Genomic DNA, 15135 nt, shown 5'->3' with positions numbered 1-15135 from the left:
CAAATGTTTTCTCCCATTCTGTAGGTTGCCTTTTCATTTTGTTGATGATTTTCTTTGATGTGTAAAAGGTTTTTAGTTTGATATAGTCCCACTTGTTTAGTTTTGCTTTTTCGACTTTGCTTTTGGAGTTAGATTCAAAAAAATTGTCGCCAAGACTGATGTCAAGGAGCTTACTGCCTGTTTTCTTTGAGGGGTTCTATGGTGTCAGTTCTTACATTCTAGTCTTCAGTCCATTTTGAGTTAATTTTTGTATATCAGAGCATGATGCTTCCAGCTTTGTTCTTCTTTTACAAGATTGCTTTGGCTGTTTGGTATCTTTTGTGGTTTCATATGAATTCTAGGATTGTGTATTCTGTTTTTGTCAAAAATGCCCTTGGAATTTTGATAGGTATTGCATTAACTGTGTAGATTGCTTTGGATACTGGGCATTTTAATAATAATTCTTCCAATCCATGAGCACAAGATATCTTTCCATTTATTTGTGTCTCATTTCTTTCTTTGGTGTCTTGCAGTTTTTAGCATACAGATCTTTTACCTTCTTGATCAAATTTATTTGTAGGTATTTTGTTCTTTTTTATGGGATTGTAAATGGGATTGTGTTCTTAATTTCTCTTTCTGATAGCTTATTGTTAGTGTGTAGAAACACAACAGATCTTTGTATATTAATTTTGTATCCTGAGGCTTCACTGAATTCATGTATTAGTGCTAACAGCTTTTTTGGTGGAGTCTTTGGGGGGTTTGTGTATAATATGTCATCGGCAAATTGTGACAGTTTTACTGTTGCAATTTGGATGCCTGTTACTTCTTTTTCTTTGCCTAATTGCTCTGGGTAAGACTTCCAATACTTTGTTGAATAAAAGTGGCAAAAGTGGGCATCCTTGTCTTATTCCTGATCTTAGAGGAAAATGTTTAGCTTTTTACTTTTGAGTATGTTATTAGCTGTGGGCCACATTCTTTGTGAGGCAATAAACATATTCTGGAATTAAATAGTGGAGATGTATGCAAAATTCTGTGACTGTCCTAAAAACCATTGACTTGTATATTTTAAAAGGGTGAATTTTATCTCCATAAAGCGGTTTTTAACTAAAGGAAAACAACTGTGAAATAATGGTAGCCACAGTTTTTCCTAAAGTGTGTTGATATACAGATTTCTGTGAGTTTTGCGGAGGGTATGTGTGTAATTATGTGTACACTGAGCATAATATATGTTATATGATAGGATAATGTCACATGGTGTAGGCATTGTAATTTTAGATAATATTTTTGGCTTCAGATTCCGATTTCTTAATTGAACTTCGTAGAGACCTCAGGGACTTATTTATGTGAATGACCACTGTGCTCCTACTAAAGGATGCATTCTTTTGTCTCTGGAAGTTTGTATTATAAATGATTGTCTTGTAAATTATTATCTCTCTTTTCTAGGATTTCCTGAGAAGATAACAGTGAAACAGCGTTATCGTCTACTTGGAAATAGTCTCAATGTGCATGTAGTAGCTAAACTAATCAAAATCCTATATGAATAATTTAAAAATAACTCTGAAAGATGGTCACATTATTTATTCATATCCAGATAGTAATTCTGAAATTCTATTTTGAATTGATTTTGATGAAATTTAACTAAACTCTCTTTATCTCTCTTGAAATTTAACTAAACTCTCTTTATCTCTCTTTAAAAAGAAATTTGGATTTATCATAAAAATGCTGATTTTTAAAAAAAATTTATATTACTGTATTTTGTAAAGCAAAAATTGCTATTATGCTTTACAAGAATATATTTTCATGTGAAATTGCTAAACATACATGTAAAATATTCTCTTTATAACATTATGGTATATACAAATTTAGGAACATTGGAGTTTGAATATCTACATGAATATTTTACAAAGTGTCATGATAGACATAGTATAGTGAACCTGAGAAATTATGTTTTTGTATGTTGCTTAAACAAATTGCTTTATGAATCCTATTATTTTATTTTATTTTATTTTATTTTATTGTCAGATTGATTATTCCTGATTTTAAAATGATGCTTCTAATTCTGGCCTGTTTCAAATATTGAATGTTTACTGAATTCCATCCTTTAAACATTTCTTAATTATATCTAAACAAATGCATATAATGTTTTAGACCAAATTATCATCATTCAGTGTTACACAGCCGTCTGAAGAAAGTGTCAGAAAAAATAATCCTAAATTCTTGATTATGTTTCCATCAGGAAGCTACAGAAAATGTAGGTAAACATTATCCAATTATCTTTAATTCTACCCCCATGTAAAATGCGAAACTTCATTGTCCGTTCTTTATTTATAAATATTTTCTTTTACTTTGCTGTCATCAGAGCTTGCTTTTGTCTTCCTTCTTAGCTTCTTGTTGTAAGTTGAATTTGCATCACATTCTAGGGAATGTAGTGTGGCATTCAGATTTTAGGGAGGAAATTCTGCTCTCCGACCCCATTTTATATGACTGTTCTGTGAATTAGCTTTTTAAACTTTCCCTTTCTCTCTCAGACTTCTTGGAATTATGGTTTCTTATCAGACTGTTTGTATTATAAACCCTGTGGTTTTATTTCAGTGATAAAAGCAAGTGACAGAAAGAAGAGAAATGAAAAGAAATAAGACCAGAAATTGTATCACAAAATAAAAAATATTTTCATTCTTTTTTTAAAAAATGTTTATTTATTTTTGAGAGAGAGAGTGTACACAAGCAGGAGAGGGACAGAGAAAGAGGGGGACAGAGGATCTGAAGCAGGCTCTGTGCTGACAACAGAATATTTTTATTCTTAAAAGACAATCATTTCGACGTGGAGAAATCAGAACCCTGTGCATTGCTGGTGGAAATGTAAAATGGTGAGCCACTGTAGAAAGAAGATGATTCCTTCAAAAAATTAAACCTAGAATTAACCTTATGATCTAACAATTTCACTTCTGAGTATATGCCCAAAAGGATTGAAAGGACTTGAACAGATATTTGTATACTAATGTTCATAGCACCATTATTCACAATAGCCAAAAAGAGGAAAGAGCCAACATACTTGGGTGAAGACTGGATAAACCAAATATAGTGGATACATACAGTGGAATATTATTCAGCCATGAAAACAAAGAAATTCTGATACATACAACAACATGGATGACCCTTGAGGACATTATGGTCGGTGAAAGAAGCCAGACACAAAGGGACAAATTTTCTACAATTCCAGTTACATGGGGTATGTAAAAGAATCAAGTTCATAGAGATAGAAAGTAAACTAAGGGTTACCAAGGTTCGGGGTACCTGGGGAATAAGAGTTAGCATTGAATGGGTACAGAGTTCTGTTTGGGGTGGTAAAAAAGTTCTGGAGATGGTTAATGGTGGTGGTTGCACACCAATGGAAATGTACTTAATGCCACTGAACTGTATCCTTAAAAATCCTTAAAATGGCAAGTTTTATGTTATGTACATCTTATCACATTTAAATAAAAAAAGTCATTCCTCACCACCATTTCTTCAGAAAAACTCATAAATATGGACATAGGCCAATGTGTATATGTATCAGTGTTCACGTCTACATTATGTATATGTGTTTAAAGACAAACCTTATTACAAATCTCATAATGGGGGGGGTGGAGGGGATACGTTTATAGTTTAAAATCAGAATTGAGAATCAAGAAGTTCCCAAATAAGCCAAGATAACGTAATAAGGATCTAATTTGAAGCCCATATAGACGAAGTAGTTAAAGTGTGTTTTCCTCAGGTTGTTATGTTATTGAAAAGAAGGCTAACTTTTCATAATTTGGCCTTCAGCTTGGAACTACAAGTCTTTTAGGTCACAAGTGGTAGACTGATTTACAGATAGCTTTGGACTTTGAAATTGAGTGAGGGTCATATGGTCTCAGCAGTTTTCTTATAGCCTGTGAACTCATGTAACTTTTCAAGACAGCCTTTCAACGTTCCTGGACCAGAACGCTCTCCCTCTTAGCTGCCAGTGTCAAAGTGCACCGCAGACACCTCTCCTGTCAACTTCTTAACATTTGTTTTTCTTGGATCCACTTCCCATCCAATCCTCTTTCTCCATTCAGCAGACTCACCCAGATATCTAGATATGCCCCTTTGCACATTTTATTGAAAAGCAGTAAGAATCGTACACATGTTCCTCAACTTCAGTTTATACTAGTCAAGCTGTCAGCACCATTTTTTCCTTTCCTGTCCTCTCCTTTCATTCCTTTACTTTGCTACTGAAAATTTAACCCTTCAGTTTTAAAAACAAAAACAAAAACATTGTCCTAACCTCTATGTGTCTGTTTCTCTCTTTAGGACTTCTAAGAACATTTTACACTAAGATGGTCATCCTCTTCAAAATCGTTTGCAACCATGACCCAAACAATTTCACTATTTTTGTCTTGATTTGTGAGTTTATTCCTTTTTAAATGTATTTGTTCAGTAAATATGAACATGTGCAGAGAACTTTTTTGGCTTCTGATTCCCAAACTACTCAAATAAATTTGTTGTAGTCACCAGAGGTTCTGAGTCTTATTTTCAACTACATCCAGCACTGAGAGCTCTCTCTCAAGTACGCTGTATCTGATTCCTAAAGCTTTCTCAAACTTATTTTTCCTACTAATATGAACCTAGATAAAAATTTTCACAAAGGAGAAGATCGGAAGGTAATATTCCCAAAGAGCTCTTCTGCATAGCTCTGGGATGTTCTCATTTCTTTGCTCGTACATAGCACGGTTCCATTGTTTACTTCAAGGATTTGCTCTGTATTTTATTTTGTTTGCACCTTTATGCCTATTCATATCAGGGCAGATTTAAATTATAAGCGCGCAAGTAGGGAACATGTTTATTTAGCCAAGTTGGCTCTATAATCAGATGAGATCACCTGAAGAGTCTAAAGAGAGAGGGGAGAGCAGAGGTCTGGAGTTGAATTCTTATCCATTACTGAAGATTCAGTCCTCAGGCCTCCCTACCCTTTACCATCCAAGCCATTTTTTCTAAGGTCTCACCCTTTCCTACAACTTCTGGGTTTTTTTGCCCATGATACCCAGGTAACTCCAGATCTGATATTGTTCCTCAGCCCTGTTCTAGAATTTTTGTGCTGGGATATTTTTAACTTGAGTATCTTTCTGTCACATCAAACTTAGCATATTTGAAAACAGTGAATCGTCCTCCATTTAAAAATCAGTTCCACTCATGATTAATTTCAATATTCCTCATCATGACACCACACTGCTTCTCTCCCAGTCTCCCAAATTCAAATCTCATCACCCAAGGTCATCATCACCTTTTCTCTCACTCTGTTTCCATTTATCAGCTTCGGTTAATAAAGTAGTCTTCCTCAGAAGGCCTTCCCTGCACAATGGTTCACTTTAGGAAAACAGAAGAAGTCACTTTGAAACTTAAAGACATATATGCCCGTTTGCAACCAGATTTGTATGCTTGAGTCAACACTTGGACATTGAGCAAATTTCAGCCTTCTGAATTTGATCTAGCATGAATATCACTTTTAGTAAGATAGTTGTTATTTTACTCAGTTCCTTACACAAGTACAATTAAATGTCACACACACAAATGATTGAAAATACCTGATGGAATGTGAGAGTCCTTAGATAGTAGATATAAGTTGACTTTTCTGTTCAAAAACCTCATGCTACAGACGATTAGACAATGAGCTGGATAGTTGCTGTGATTCGAATTTGTTTTAAGTGAAAAATATCCCATGTTTTGGAGAATGTGGACTTCCAGGAGGGCAGGGGTTTTTGATTTTTCTTTTCCACTGCTACCTTCCCAGGGACTAAAATAGTACCTGGCACACAGCGAGCACTTAATAAATATTTGTTAAATGAGTGACTATGGCCACCATACTGGATTGATATAGAAGCTGTCTAAAGGCCGTCACACTGTGGAATTTAAACAGAGTCACTCTCCTGAGAACTATTTCTGTTACTGCCACTTCCTCCATACTTAGGGAAATAGCCAAATTTACTCAACTTTGGAACGCATGATTTAAAAAGCAATTCTAGGATAGGGCTTGATCTTTTGGCTTTTGAGGAAGATGTGCAGATAGAAATTTAAACAAATATGTATTGTACTCTGACTTCTTGTCTGGACAAGAGGGCAGGCTCATTTCTCTTTGCTCCTTCCTAAGTACAGTGATCAATTCTGGGTAAGTATGTTTATAAAATAATGCAAGAGGCATCAGAAAGAGAACTCTTAAAGGAGGGAAGAGAAAACAAATCAGCTAGGTAATCCCAAGACTGGCAAGGGAACATGGTTGCAGGATGTCTTACAGTCTCCCATCCAACAGAAGGAGGTGATCCAAGTTGGGTGCTTCCTGACTCCGAACCTCACATGGGAACCCAGCATGGCTCATTCCTATCCCAGATGGAACTGGGGTCCTGCTGCCAACACCAGGTGAGTCTGATATCACCAGCAAGTGCAATATATAGGGATCCCCACTGACAAGTGTCCAGGGGAAGCACTCTACTTTTCTGGAAGGCCTGAGATTCCTTTCACTTACTGAGACACTGGACAGCCAGAGGACACTGGCAAGGGGATCCCACCCCAAAAGGCCTGATCCAGGAATCCTTTTCATCACCATGGAAAGGAGGCCCCTTACCTTAACCTATAGGTGCCAGTGAGTTGGCCTGGTGAGAACTTCTTCCCCCTAATGTAGGACCGTTGAGGACCACATGGAGCCCCAGTGGTACAGATAAACCAAGCAGACCAAAACGCTCTGAAAGTTAAACTGCCATTGGAACCATAAACCAAAAAGTAGGCCAAGATCTGCATGCTAAACATAAACAGAGTAGCTGCTTGCTAAAATAAAAGATGGAAATAAGACCCACAGTCTCCTAACATAATAGACAAAATATACAGGACACAATCCAAAAATCTTTGTCGTACCAAGAACAAAATCACAAGTTGAATGTAAACTTATGACACCACCAAAATGAATCAGATGTTGGGATTATCTGACAAGGATTTTAAAGCAGCCATCATAAAAATGCCTCTACAAATAATTACAAATTCTCATGGAACAAAAAATAGGCTTCAGTAAAGAAATAGGTAGCAAAAAGTTTTTAAAAGTTAATAAAAGAATCACAGTGATGTGTACGTTATATCCCAATTTTTAGAAAAAGAAATAATGGTGATTATATAACTGAAAAATACAATAACCAAAATAAACTTAATGAATGGTACAGTAGAAGTGACAGAAGATTAAATCAGTAGCTTGGAAATAAACCAATAGAGTTTATTCAATCTGAATAACAGAAGAAAGATTGTAGGGGGTGGGGAATGAACCTCTGTGATTGGTGGGGCAATAACAAAAGTGCCAACTTTCGTATATTTGAAGTCCCAGAGGTAGAGGAAAAAAAAGAATAGAGCTGGGAGAATATGCAAAGAAAAAATGGGTGGAAATGTCTCAAATTTAGCAAAAGATACAATTGTGAAAGTTCAATAAACTGAGTGAACCAAATAGAATAAACTTAAAGAAATCCATGCCAAGATACATCATAATTAAAACACAAGAAAACTAAAAACAGAAAAATCAAAAGCAGCCAGAGAGAAGTGACATATTACTAAAGGGGGAACACAGTTTGAATGACAGCAGATTTTCACCAGATACCATGGGGGCCAGAAGGAGGTGGCACAACATTTTCTAGTTCTGGAAGAAAAGAAAACTGTTCATGCAAATTCTATACCCCTCCCAACTATCCTGCAAGAATGAAGAGGGAAATAATAATATTTTCAAGTGAAGCAAAACTGAAGGAATTTTTTGCTAGCAAACCTACCCGTAAACAATAGCTAATGGGGTTTTTCAAACAGAAAGGAAATGATAAACAGCAGTTTGGAGCATCAGAAAGGAAGAACAATGGAAAGAATAGAATTAGGAATACATACAATAAACATGCCACTCATGGGTTTTATGAATCACATTTGATAATTGAAGCAAAAATTGTAATTCCATCTGACATGCAAGATGATATTTAAAAGGGAAGGTAAAGGGACCTCAATGGAAGTGAGATTTTATTTCGTGGGAAGTAGTAAAATGCTGATACCAGGAGACTGTGATAAGTCATAGATGTATATCGTAACACCCAGAGCGACCACTACAAAAACTGCACAAAGGAATGCACTCAAAACACCATAACTAAATCAAGTTGGGATCCTAAAAAACATTCATTGGCCCACAGGAAGGCAAGAAATGGGAAATAGGACTGAGAAGCAGAGGAAACAAACAAAAGTGATTGAATGGCATACAAGCTCTACCATATCAATAATTACCTCAAATATAATGGGTGAAAATACACTAATTATAATGTAGATATTGGCAGAGTGGATTTAAAAAAGCATTTAATTACATGCTATTTACAAGAAACTCACTTCAAACTAAGTGATGTGGGTGGGTTGAAAGTAAACGTGATGGTAAAAACAAGAATCACAAGAGAAATCTACCTTAACGATGTAATTCAAGAGGACAAAAGGCTATAGAAATGAAGATATTAAACCCAGAAAAACTGGAAGCCTACTAAATGTCCAACAATAAGACAATGATGAAACCAACCCAAACATTACATGATGATGGAGCCCCTTTGAAAACCAGTTTGGCAATTCCTCAAAAACTTGAACTGCCATATGACCCAAGAGGATTGAAAATACACAAACTTGTACATGAATGTTCATAGCATTATTCATAAGGGCTATTATTCAAAGGGCCATTATTCATGATGGAACAGACTTCTATGTTTACCAGTTGAACAAGTAAACACAGTGTGTATATCTGTCCGTACAATGGATTCAGCCTTAAAAAGGAATGAAGCCTGACACATGCCAAAACGTGGATGCACTTTGGAAACATGCTAAGTGAGAGAAGTCAAACACAGAAGAGCACGTGTTATACAATTTCAGTCTATATGAAATGTCCACAATAGGTAAGGTAGATTAGTGATTTCCAGGGGAAGCAGAAAGAAAAGAATGGAGAGGTGTAGGATTTCTTTCTGAGGTGGTGAAAGTGTTCTGGAGTTGTGATGATGGTACAACTCTGAAAACACTAAAAAACATTTAACTGCACACTTAAGTAAGGTGAACTTTATGGTATGTGAATAAAAAATAGAATTACTCTATGACCCAGCAATAGCACTACTAGGAATTTATCCAAAGGATACAGGAGTGCTGATTCATAGGGGCACACACACCCCAATGTTTATAGCAGCGCTATCAATAATAGCCAAATTATGGGAAGAGCCCAGATATCCATCAGGTGATGAATGGATAAAGAAGATGTGGGGTGTGTGTGTGTGTGTGTGTGTGTGTGTGTAATGGAATACTACTTGGCAATGAGAAAGAATGAAATCTTGCCATTTACAACAACGTGGATGGAACTGGAGGGTATTATGCTAAGTGAAATAAGTCCGTCAGAGAAAGACAGATGTCATTTATTTTCACTCATGTGTGGAACTTGAGAAACTTAACAGAAGACCATGGGAGGAGGGAAGGGGGAAAATAGTTTCAAACAGAGAGGGAGGAAAACCATAAGGGACTCTTAAATACAGAGAACAAACTGAGGGTTTATGGGGGTGGGGGAGAGGGGAAAATGGGTGTTGGACACTGAGGAGGGCACTTGTTGGGATGAGCACTGGGTGTTGTATGTAAGCAATGAATCATAGGAATCTACTCCCGAAACCAAGAGCACACCGTATACACTGTATGTTAGCTAATGTGACAATAAATTATATTTAAAAATAAATTCTAAAATTTGCCCCCCCCCAAAAAAAAAGTTGGCATCATGAAAAAGGTGAGAAAAATTTTCAGAATTAAAAGATGCTAGAGGTGCCTGAGTGGCTTAGTCAGTTAAGTGTGTGAGTCTTGGTTTCAGCTTGGGTCATGATCTCACAGTTTGTGGGTTTGAGCCCCATGTGGGCTCTGTGCTGACAGCTGTGGAGCCTGCTTGGAATTGTGTGTCCCTCTTTCTCTGCTCCTCCCTTGCTTGTTCTCTATCTCTCTCAAAAAAAAAAATAAACATCTGTACAATGTTTGTATCTGTACATTAGTATCTTTTAAAAGAAGAATTAAAAGATACTAAAAAGACTTAATCAAATCCTGGTTTTAAAAAAAGCTCTGAAGATATGTTGGGAACACTTGGAGGAATTTGAATATGGAGTTAGACTGGATTTTAGACGGTTTTGGAAGATTTTTGTTAGTGTTCTTGGATGTTATAATGGCATCGTGAGTCTATAGGAGAATGCAGATTTATTCTTAGGAGATCAGGTTGACTATGAAAGGGTGAAATGTTATGTATGCAACTTCCTTTACATAGTTTAGAAAAAAATACATACACATGCATATAGATTAAGCAAATATGGCAAAAGAATAAAATAGATTAAATATAGTTGTGGTAAACATATATTATTGTAATTCTATATGTTTGGTATTTTTCATAATAAAAAAGTTTTCTTAAGGAAAAAGCTACAACAGAAGAAGAGACCACTTTGTGAAAGCAACATAGTACATAAAACAAAAGCACGTAATAAATATAACAACCTAATATGACAGAAGCGAGAACAGCCCTGGAAATGGAGTTCACTCTCTTATTGTAGATTTCAAATACTTATAAATCACCATCTTAAATAAGTGAGAGGATAAAATGTTGTTTTAACTGTTCACACTGTTTACATTGTCTTATTCTTTTTTTCTTTTTGCAAGGGGGAAAATGGTATGTGAATTTAGCATATAAATAATATATGAGTATATATAACTTTACGCAGCTTTGTACGGTTATTGTTAAGGAGACTAGGTGGTGACACTGGATTAGGCTCATGTGAAAAAAGAGGCGAAGACACAAGCCTATACATGTATATCCTGTGATTATAACTATGAAATGATTCATCTGAAAATAGACTGCAATCAAGTAATAGATAAGGGTTACAAGAGACTAATTGAATTTCTAAGTTTTCTGGTTTATACTTTGCAAATTGAATATAGTACAGTTACATTACTTTTATAATTAAAAACTTTCTTTATTTCAAAAGCAGTACTTGATTCCAAGTCTCAACCGTGGAGTCTGGTCATTTAAGCTGGCTTGGAAGTCACTGCTCACTGCTTCATTTGCATTGTGATGGTGCATAATACAGTCTCCTCCCCAGACTCCCCCCTGCCCCCTCCCCTCCTCAAACAGAGGCTGCATCTTAACCTGTTCTGTTTCCTCAGCACCTCTCTCAGCTGCTGACAAATGGTGGGTCCCTAATAAATAATTGTCCAGTTAATCTGACTTGAATATGAGTGTGCTGCATTTCACAGCAGAATCGTTATGGTTTTTGATGACTTGGGGAATCGTTGGAATCATTCTCTCAGTCAGCCTAAATAAGAAAAACATTAGGTTTGACATGAAAAGTACTTAATACCAGAAAACTCCTAGGGAATTATTTATGCCTCCTATAAACATAGTCTAGGAATTGTTGACAAAACCTGATTTAGCAGTATTTCTGTAATAAATATAGCCCAAGCTTCTATAAAACACACACACACACACACACACACACACACATGCACACACACAAAGGGACAAAGGCTTTGGTTTTTATAGATCTTGGAATAAGGGCACTGAAAAAGACCGAGAGGTGAGGTCATCTCATCCTTCTTCCTGCCCTGATGACAACACTTTGTATCTTCCCACAGATCTGTGTGGCACTTCAATTAACGAATCTCCTGGGAATGATGGTGCTTGGTCAGGCATCAGCCTTGTGAAAACACTCCTCCCATGATAAATCACATCAATGAAGCAAAGCCTCCCATTGCCAGAGAAAGATGCTTCTGTGTGCTTCTCCACGATTAGAAGTACAAGAGGCGGAATTCTGTAGTGTGCCAATGTCCCCAAAGTCGTCTTTTTCTCCCTGCCTCCGCTCAGTGGTGACAGGCTCACCTCACTTGCTCTCCTCCTCCATCGTACACAAAATATTGTAACAAAACTGCATTTCCCCCTTTTCAAAGGATCGGACCCAATGCAAGTTGCAATTGCCGCCTACGCGTCCCTCACATCCAGTGTTGGTGCAATCTGGCATTTTCCTCTGACAGTGGTATGAACCACGGTGTCTGAATCTTCCACTCCGCTGCCTTGTTCAGGGAATTTCAGGAGTCACCAATTAGAAAACTTATTTTGTTCTTTTTAGGTTACCTTGGAAAAGGAATGTCAGGAGGGTTTGCCCATGGTACTCACCAAAGGTAACCTCCATGTCACTGCTTCACACCTTCATGGAAATAAGTTCAGATGAATCCAGTGACGTGCTGAAATCCTGGTAGGTAGAGGCTTTTGGAGGTAGAGAAAGCTGTGTTGTTTCCTCAGTGGCTTTTGGAGCCACCAATCCTAGCAATTTATGTTGCCTCTGGTATGTGCCTTATCTTTGACCAGTCCTCATCTCGCAAGGACACAAGAGCCCCTCGTACATATTTTACATTTTCTAGAATAGGTGACACGAGGTTGAGTTAACATGCAGATTGTATGTGTATGTGTGTGTGTACCTCTGTCATTCACACCCCTGGAGCTGGAGCTGTAGTCCTGTGTTACATTCCTTCCTCTAGATATGAATTTTCTTGTAATATCCTTCCTGGTTATGTAGGGATTATCATACCTTTAAAAAATCTGAAAAAAGAAAAAAAAAAAAAACCCAGGGAAGTCTTCCGAATTCTCAACAATGTGTAAATCTACCTTCTTAGGAAAAATCTCTGCCAAACCTGAATTATTCAAATGGTAATGATTAACTCATAATTCTTTCCCATTCTACTCAAGGATAATTGCAACCATCATCGTAATGACTGTGGAGAACAAATGCCTGGATTATGTTCCCTGAGTCAAGACCACACTGCTTTCAAAAAGATCAGTTCATCACAGTAGTGGATTTGGTAATTTCCTGGGAGGTAATGCATTTCCCGTAAAATGAGCAAATGAATGGTTTTAAACTTACACCAATTTCCATAATTATTTTATGTAATCCTTCATGAAAATTGAATAGACAATTGGAACAATATTGTATTGCCTTGAAATTTTGTAGAAAGTCACAAAACTAGCATATGTAAATGTGCCTTTTAAGCAAAGTTATGTCCCTGAAAAAGAGAATGAGTTAAGTGTCATAAAGATTACAAGAGATCATTATATTCACCAGTGTTTCCATTAATGGCTAAAAATGCAGATTAATTCTACAGTGTTTTCTTTTAAACTGATATGAAAATTAAAAGGGACCAAAGAATGCAGTAAAGGCAGATTGGAGCTATAAAATGAGATGGGAATGAGACACAGGATGTGAGAATCTAGCCCTTCTTCCAAAGACCTCTGTTTTTCACCCCTCTCCTCACTCCCACACTGATCAAGCCCTCCACAGATAAGTTCAGCTGGCCTGCCAGAAATACCACACCAGTGTTATTTCACTCAAGACATAAGAGCAGCTCTCTGGATTAAATCACACATTTTCAACCTGCCACTTGAGATCCTCAGTCAATGCCCCCACCTTTACCCAGCCACCTTTCTCCAAAAGAGAAAGAACCTCTGTGTCTATAAGTCTGCCTAGATTAGGTTTAGGACCTCTCTTTCAGTTTGGTACATCCTGTTTCTCTAATAGCATATTGGTATATATTTTGTCCCCGTTGTCATGCACATCTTTATAATGTTGTGCTATTAGAGCTTTCTAGATGTGTACATATGCCTGTATTACAAACTACAGGAGGTCATGACCTTTACTTCTTTGAATTTTCCTCATTGCTGAGAATGTCATAATGTCCACAGTAAGTGCTTATTAAGCATTATTAAGACTATAAAACAATGGAATTTGGATGAAGCTGGTAGGAATGAAAAATGAGCCTCGGTATATAAAGTAACAGCAGAATTACATTAATGTAGCATTGTGCTCTCCAGGAATTTGGAGAAAAGATAGAAAGCAAGGGTCTAAATAAAGTTTATACACTTAGCAGTAAAATTTCCCGCCAACTTTCCTCATCCCTGTATAAAGCTAGAGGATTTGTTTTTTCTGAAGAAAGTGAATGTCCCCAGGGGAAAAATACCTTCAAAAATGGACATTTGGAGTTCCTCCGTGAAATTACCTCAGGTTGCTGTTGGTCACCCCCATGCTAAAACTTACTGGTTACGAACACCATCCATGCACACAGAGCTTATCATCCACTCTTTAGTGTTTTATGCTTAAATTTAAATGGACACACAAAGATCAATAGGTATTTGAGGAAAGCCTCCAACACAGAATAGAAAGACCTAACAAGCAAATAGGAGAAAAAGAGCTTAGAGAAACCAGAGACCATGTGGTAAACAGGAGAATGCTTCAGGAAAGCAACTATAATATTTTTCAAGTAATACAAGATGTTATAACCATGAAACAAGAATAAGAAAGCATTTTTAAAATTAAAAATAGGAAAGTTTTTAAAATAAGAATCTTAAAGATAAATCCAAAAAACTCGTCACGACGTAGAACCAAAGAAGATAAAGAATTAGAAAATAGAAAAGAAAGTTATGAAAAGTTAGGTCAATCTAAGAAATAGATTGGAGAATGGAAATAAAGATGCATTTGGAGACCACGTGACTCCTTATTGAGTGAAGATGCCCTCACCCCCCTGGGGGAGGAAAGGAGGATCTTTGTAAAATGCAGATTCAGATTCATTGAGTCCAAGAATGAACCTGAGAGTTTTGCATTTCTGACAAGCTCCCGGCTGATACCTGTGCTGGGTCTGTGGATCACGCTCTGAGTAAGTAGCAAGGCTGTAGTTTGGGCCATCTCTGGATCGATCTTCTCTGCACCCATCGCGGATGACTAAACCACTTGCAGAGTGAAGCCGTGGGACAGCAGTGCATGGCAGGTGTCCCTCAGATCTCTGTGCTTCCAAATCTGAACTCAGGGTATTCTCTCCAAAACCTCATCCCCCTGATTATTCTCTCTTATTCAATTATCAACACCTCTGTCCTTCCAATTTCTCAAACAAGAAACCTGAACACCAACCCCTCCCCCTTAACTGTCCCAGTACTTCTATTTCCTAAATATTTATTGCACTGTGTCCTGCTCTCTCTGCCACTGCATCCAGTGGGGCCTTCCCAGTTCATGGCTCCTTAACTGTACACCATCGTCCTCACTAGCTCTGGGTCCGAGACTTGTCTCTGCG

General features: G+C 37.1%; 1 protein-coding gene across 13 annotated transcripts in view; it reads left to right on the top strand.

The window, feature by feature from the left end:
• Window positions 1–14390, top strand: part of TRDMT1 (tRNA aspartic acid methyltransferase 1) — a 91014-nt gene extending 76624 nt beyond the window's left edge. For 9 of the 13 annotated variants that reach the window (XM_053225350.1, XM_053225347.1, XM_053225345.1 and 6 more), the window contains one exon: window positions 4294–4498. In XM_053225350.1, the coding sequence (XP_053081325.1) occupies window positions 4294–4406 (113 nt within the window). In that variant the 3' untranslated portion in view covers window positions 4407–4498. Of the gene's footprint in view, window positions 1–1422; window positions 3471–4293; window positions 4499–12149; window positions 12539–12766 lie in introns of those variants that run through there. The other 4 variants (XM_027073528.2, XM_053225342.1, XR_008299933.1 and 1 more) reach the window with 3 other exon arrangements.
• The last annotated feature ends 745 nt before the right edge of the window (window positions 14391–15135 follow it).

The sequence above is a fragment of the Acinonyx jubatus genome, chromosome B4, assembly GCF_027475565.1.
Source record: "Acinonyx jubatus isolate Ajub_Pintada_27869175 chromosome B4, VMU_Ajub_asm_v1.0, whole genome shotgun sequence".
Lineage (NCBI taxonomy): Eukaryota > Metazoa > Chordata > Mammalia > Carnivora > Felidae > Acinonyx > Acinonyx jubatus.
The sequence above is the reverse complement of the archived record's forward strand: the minus strand, read 5'-3'. Positions and strand labels throughout refer to the sequence as shown.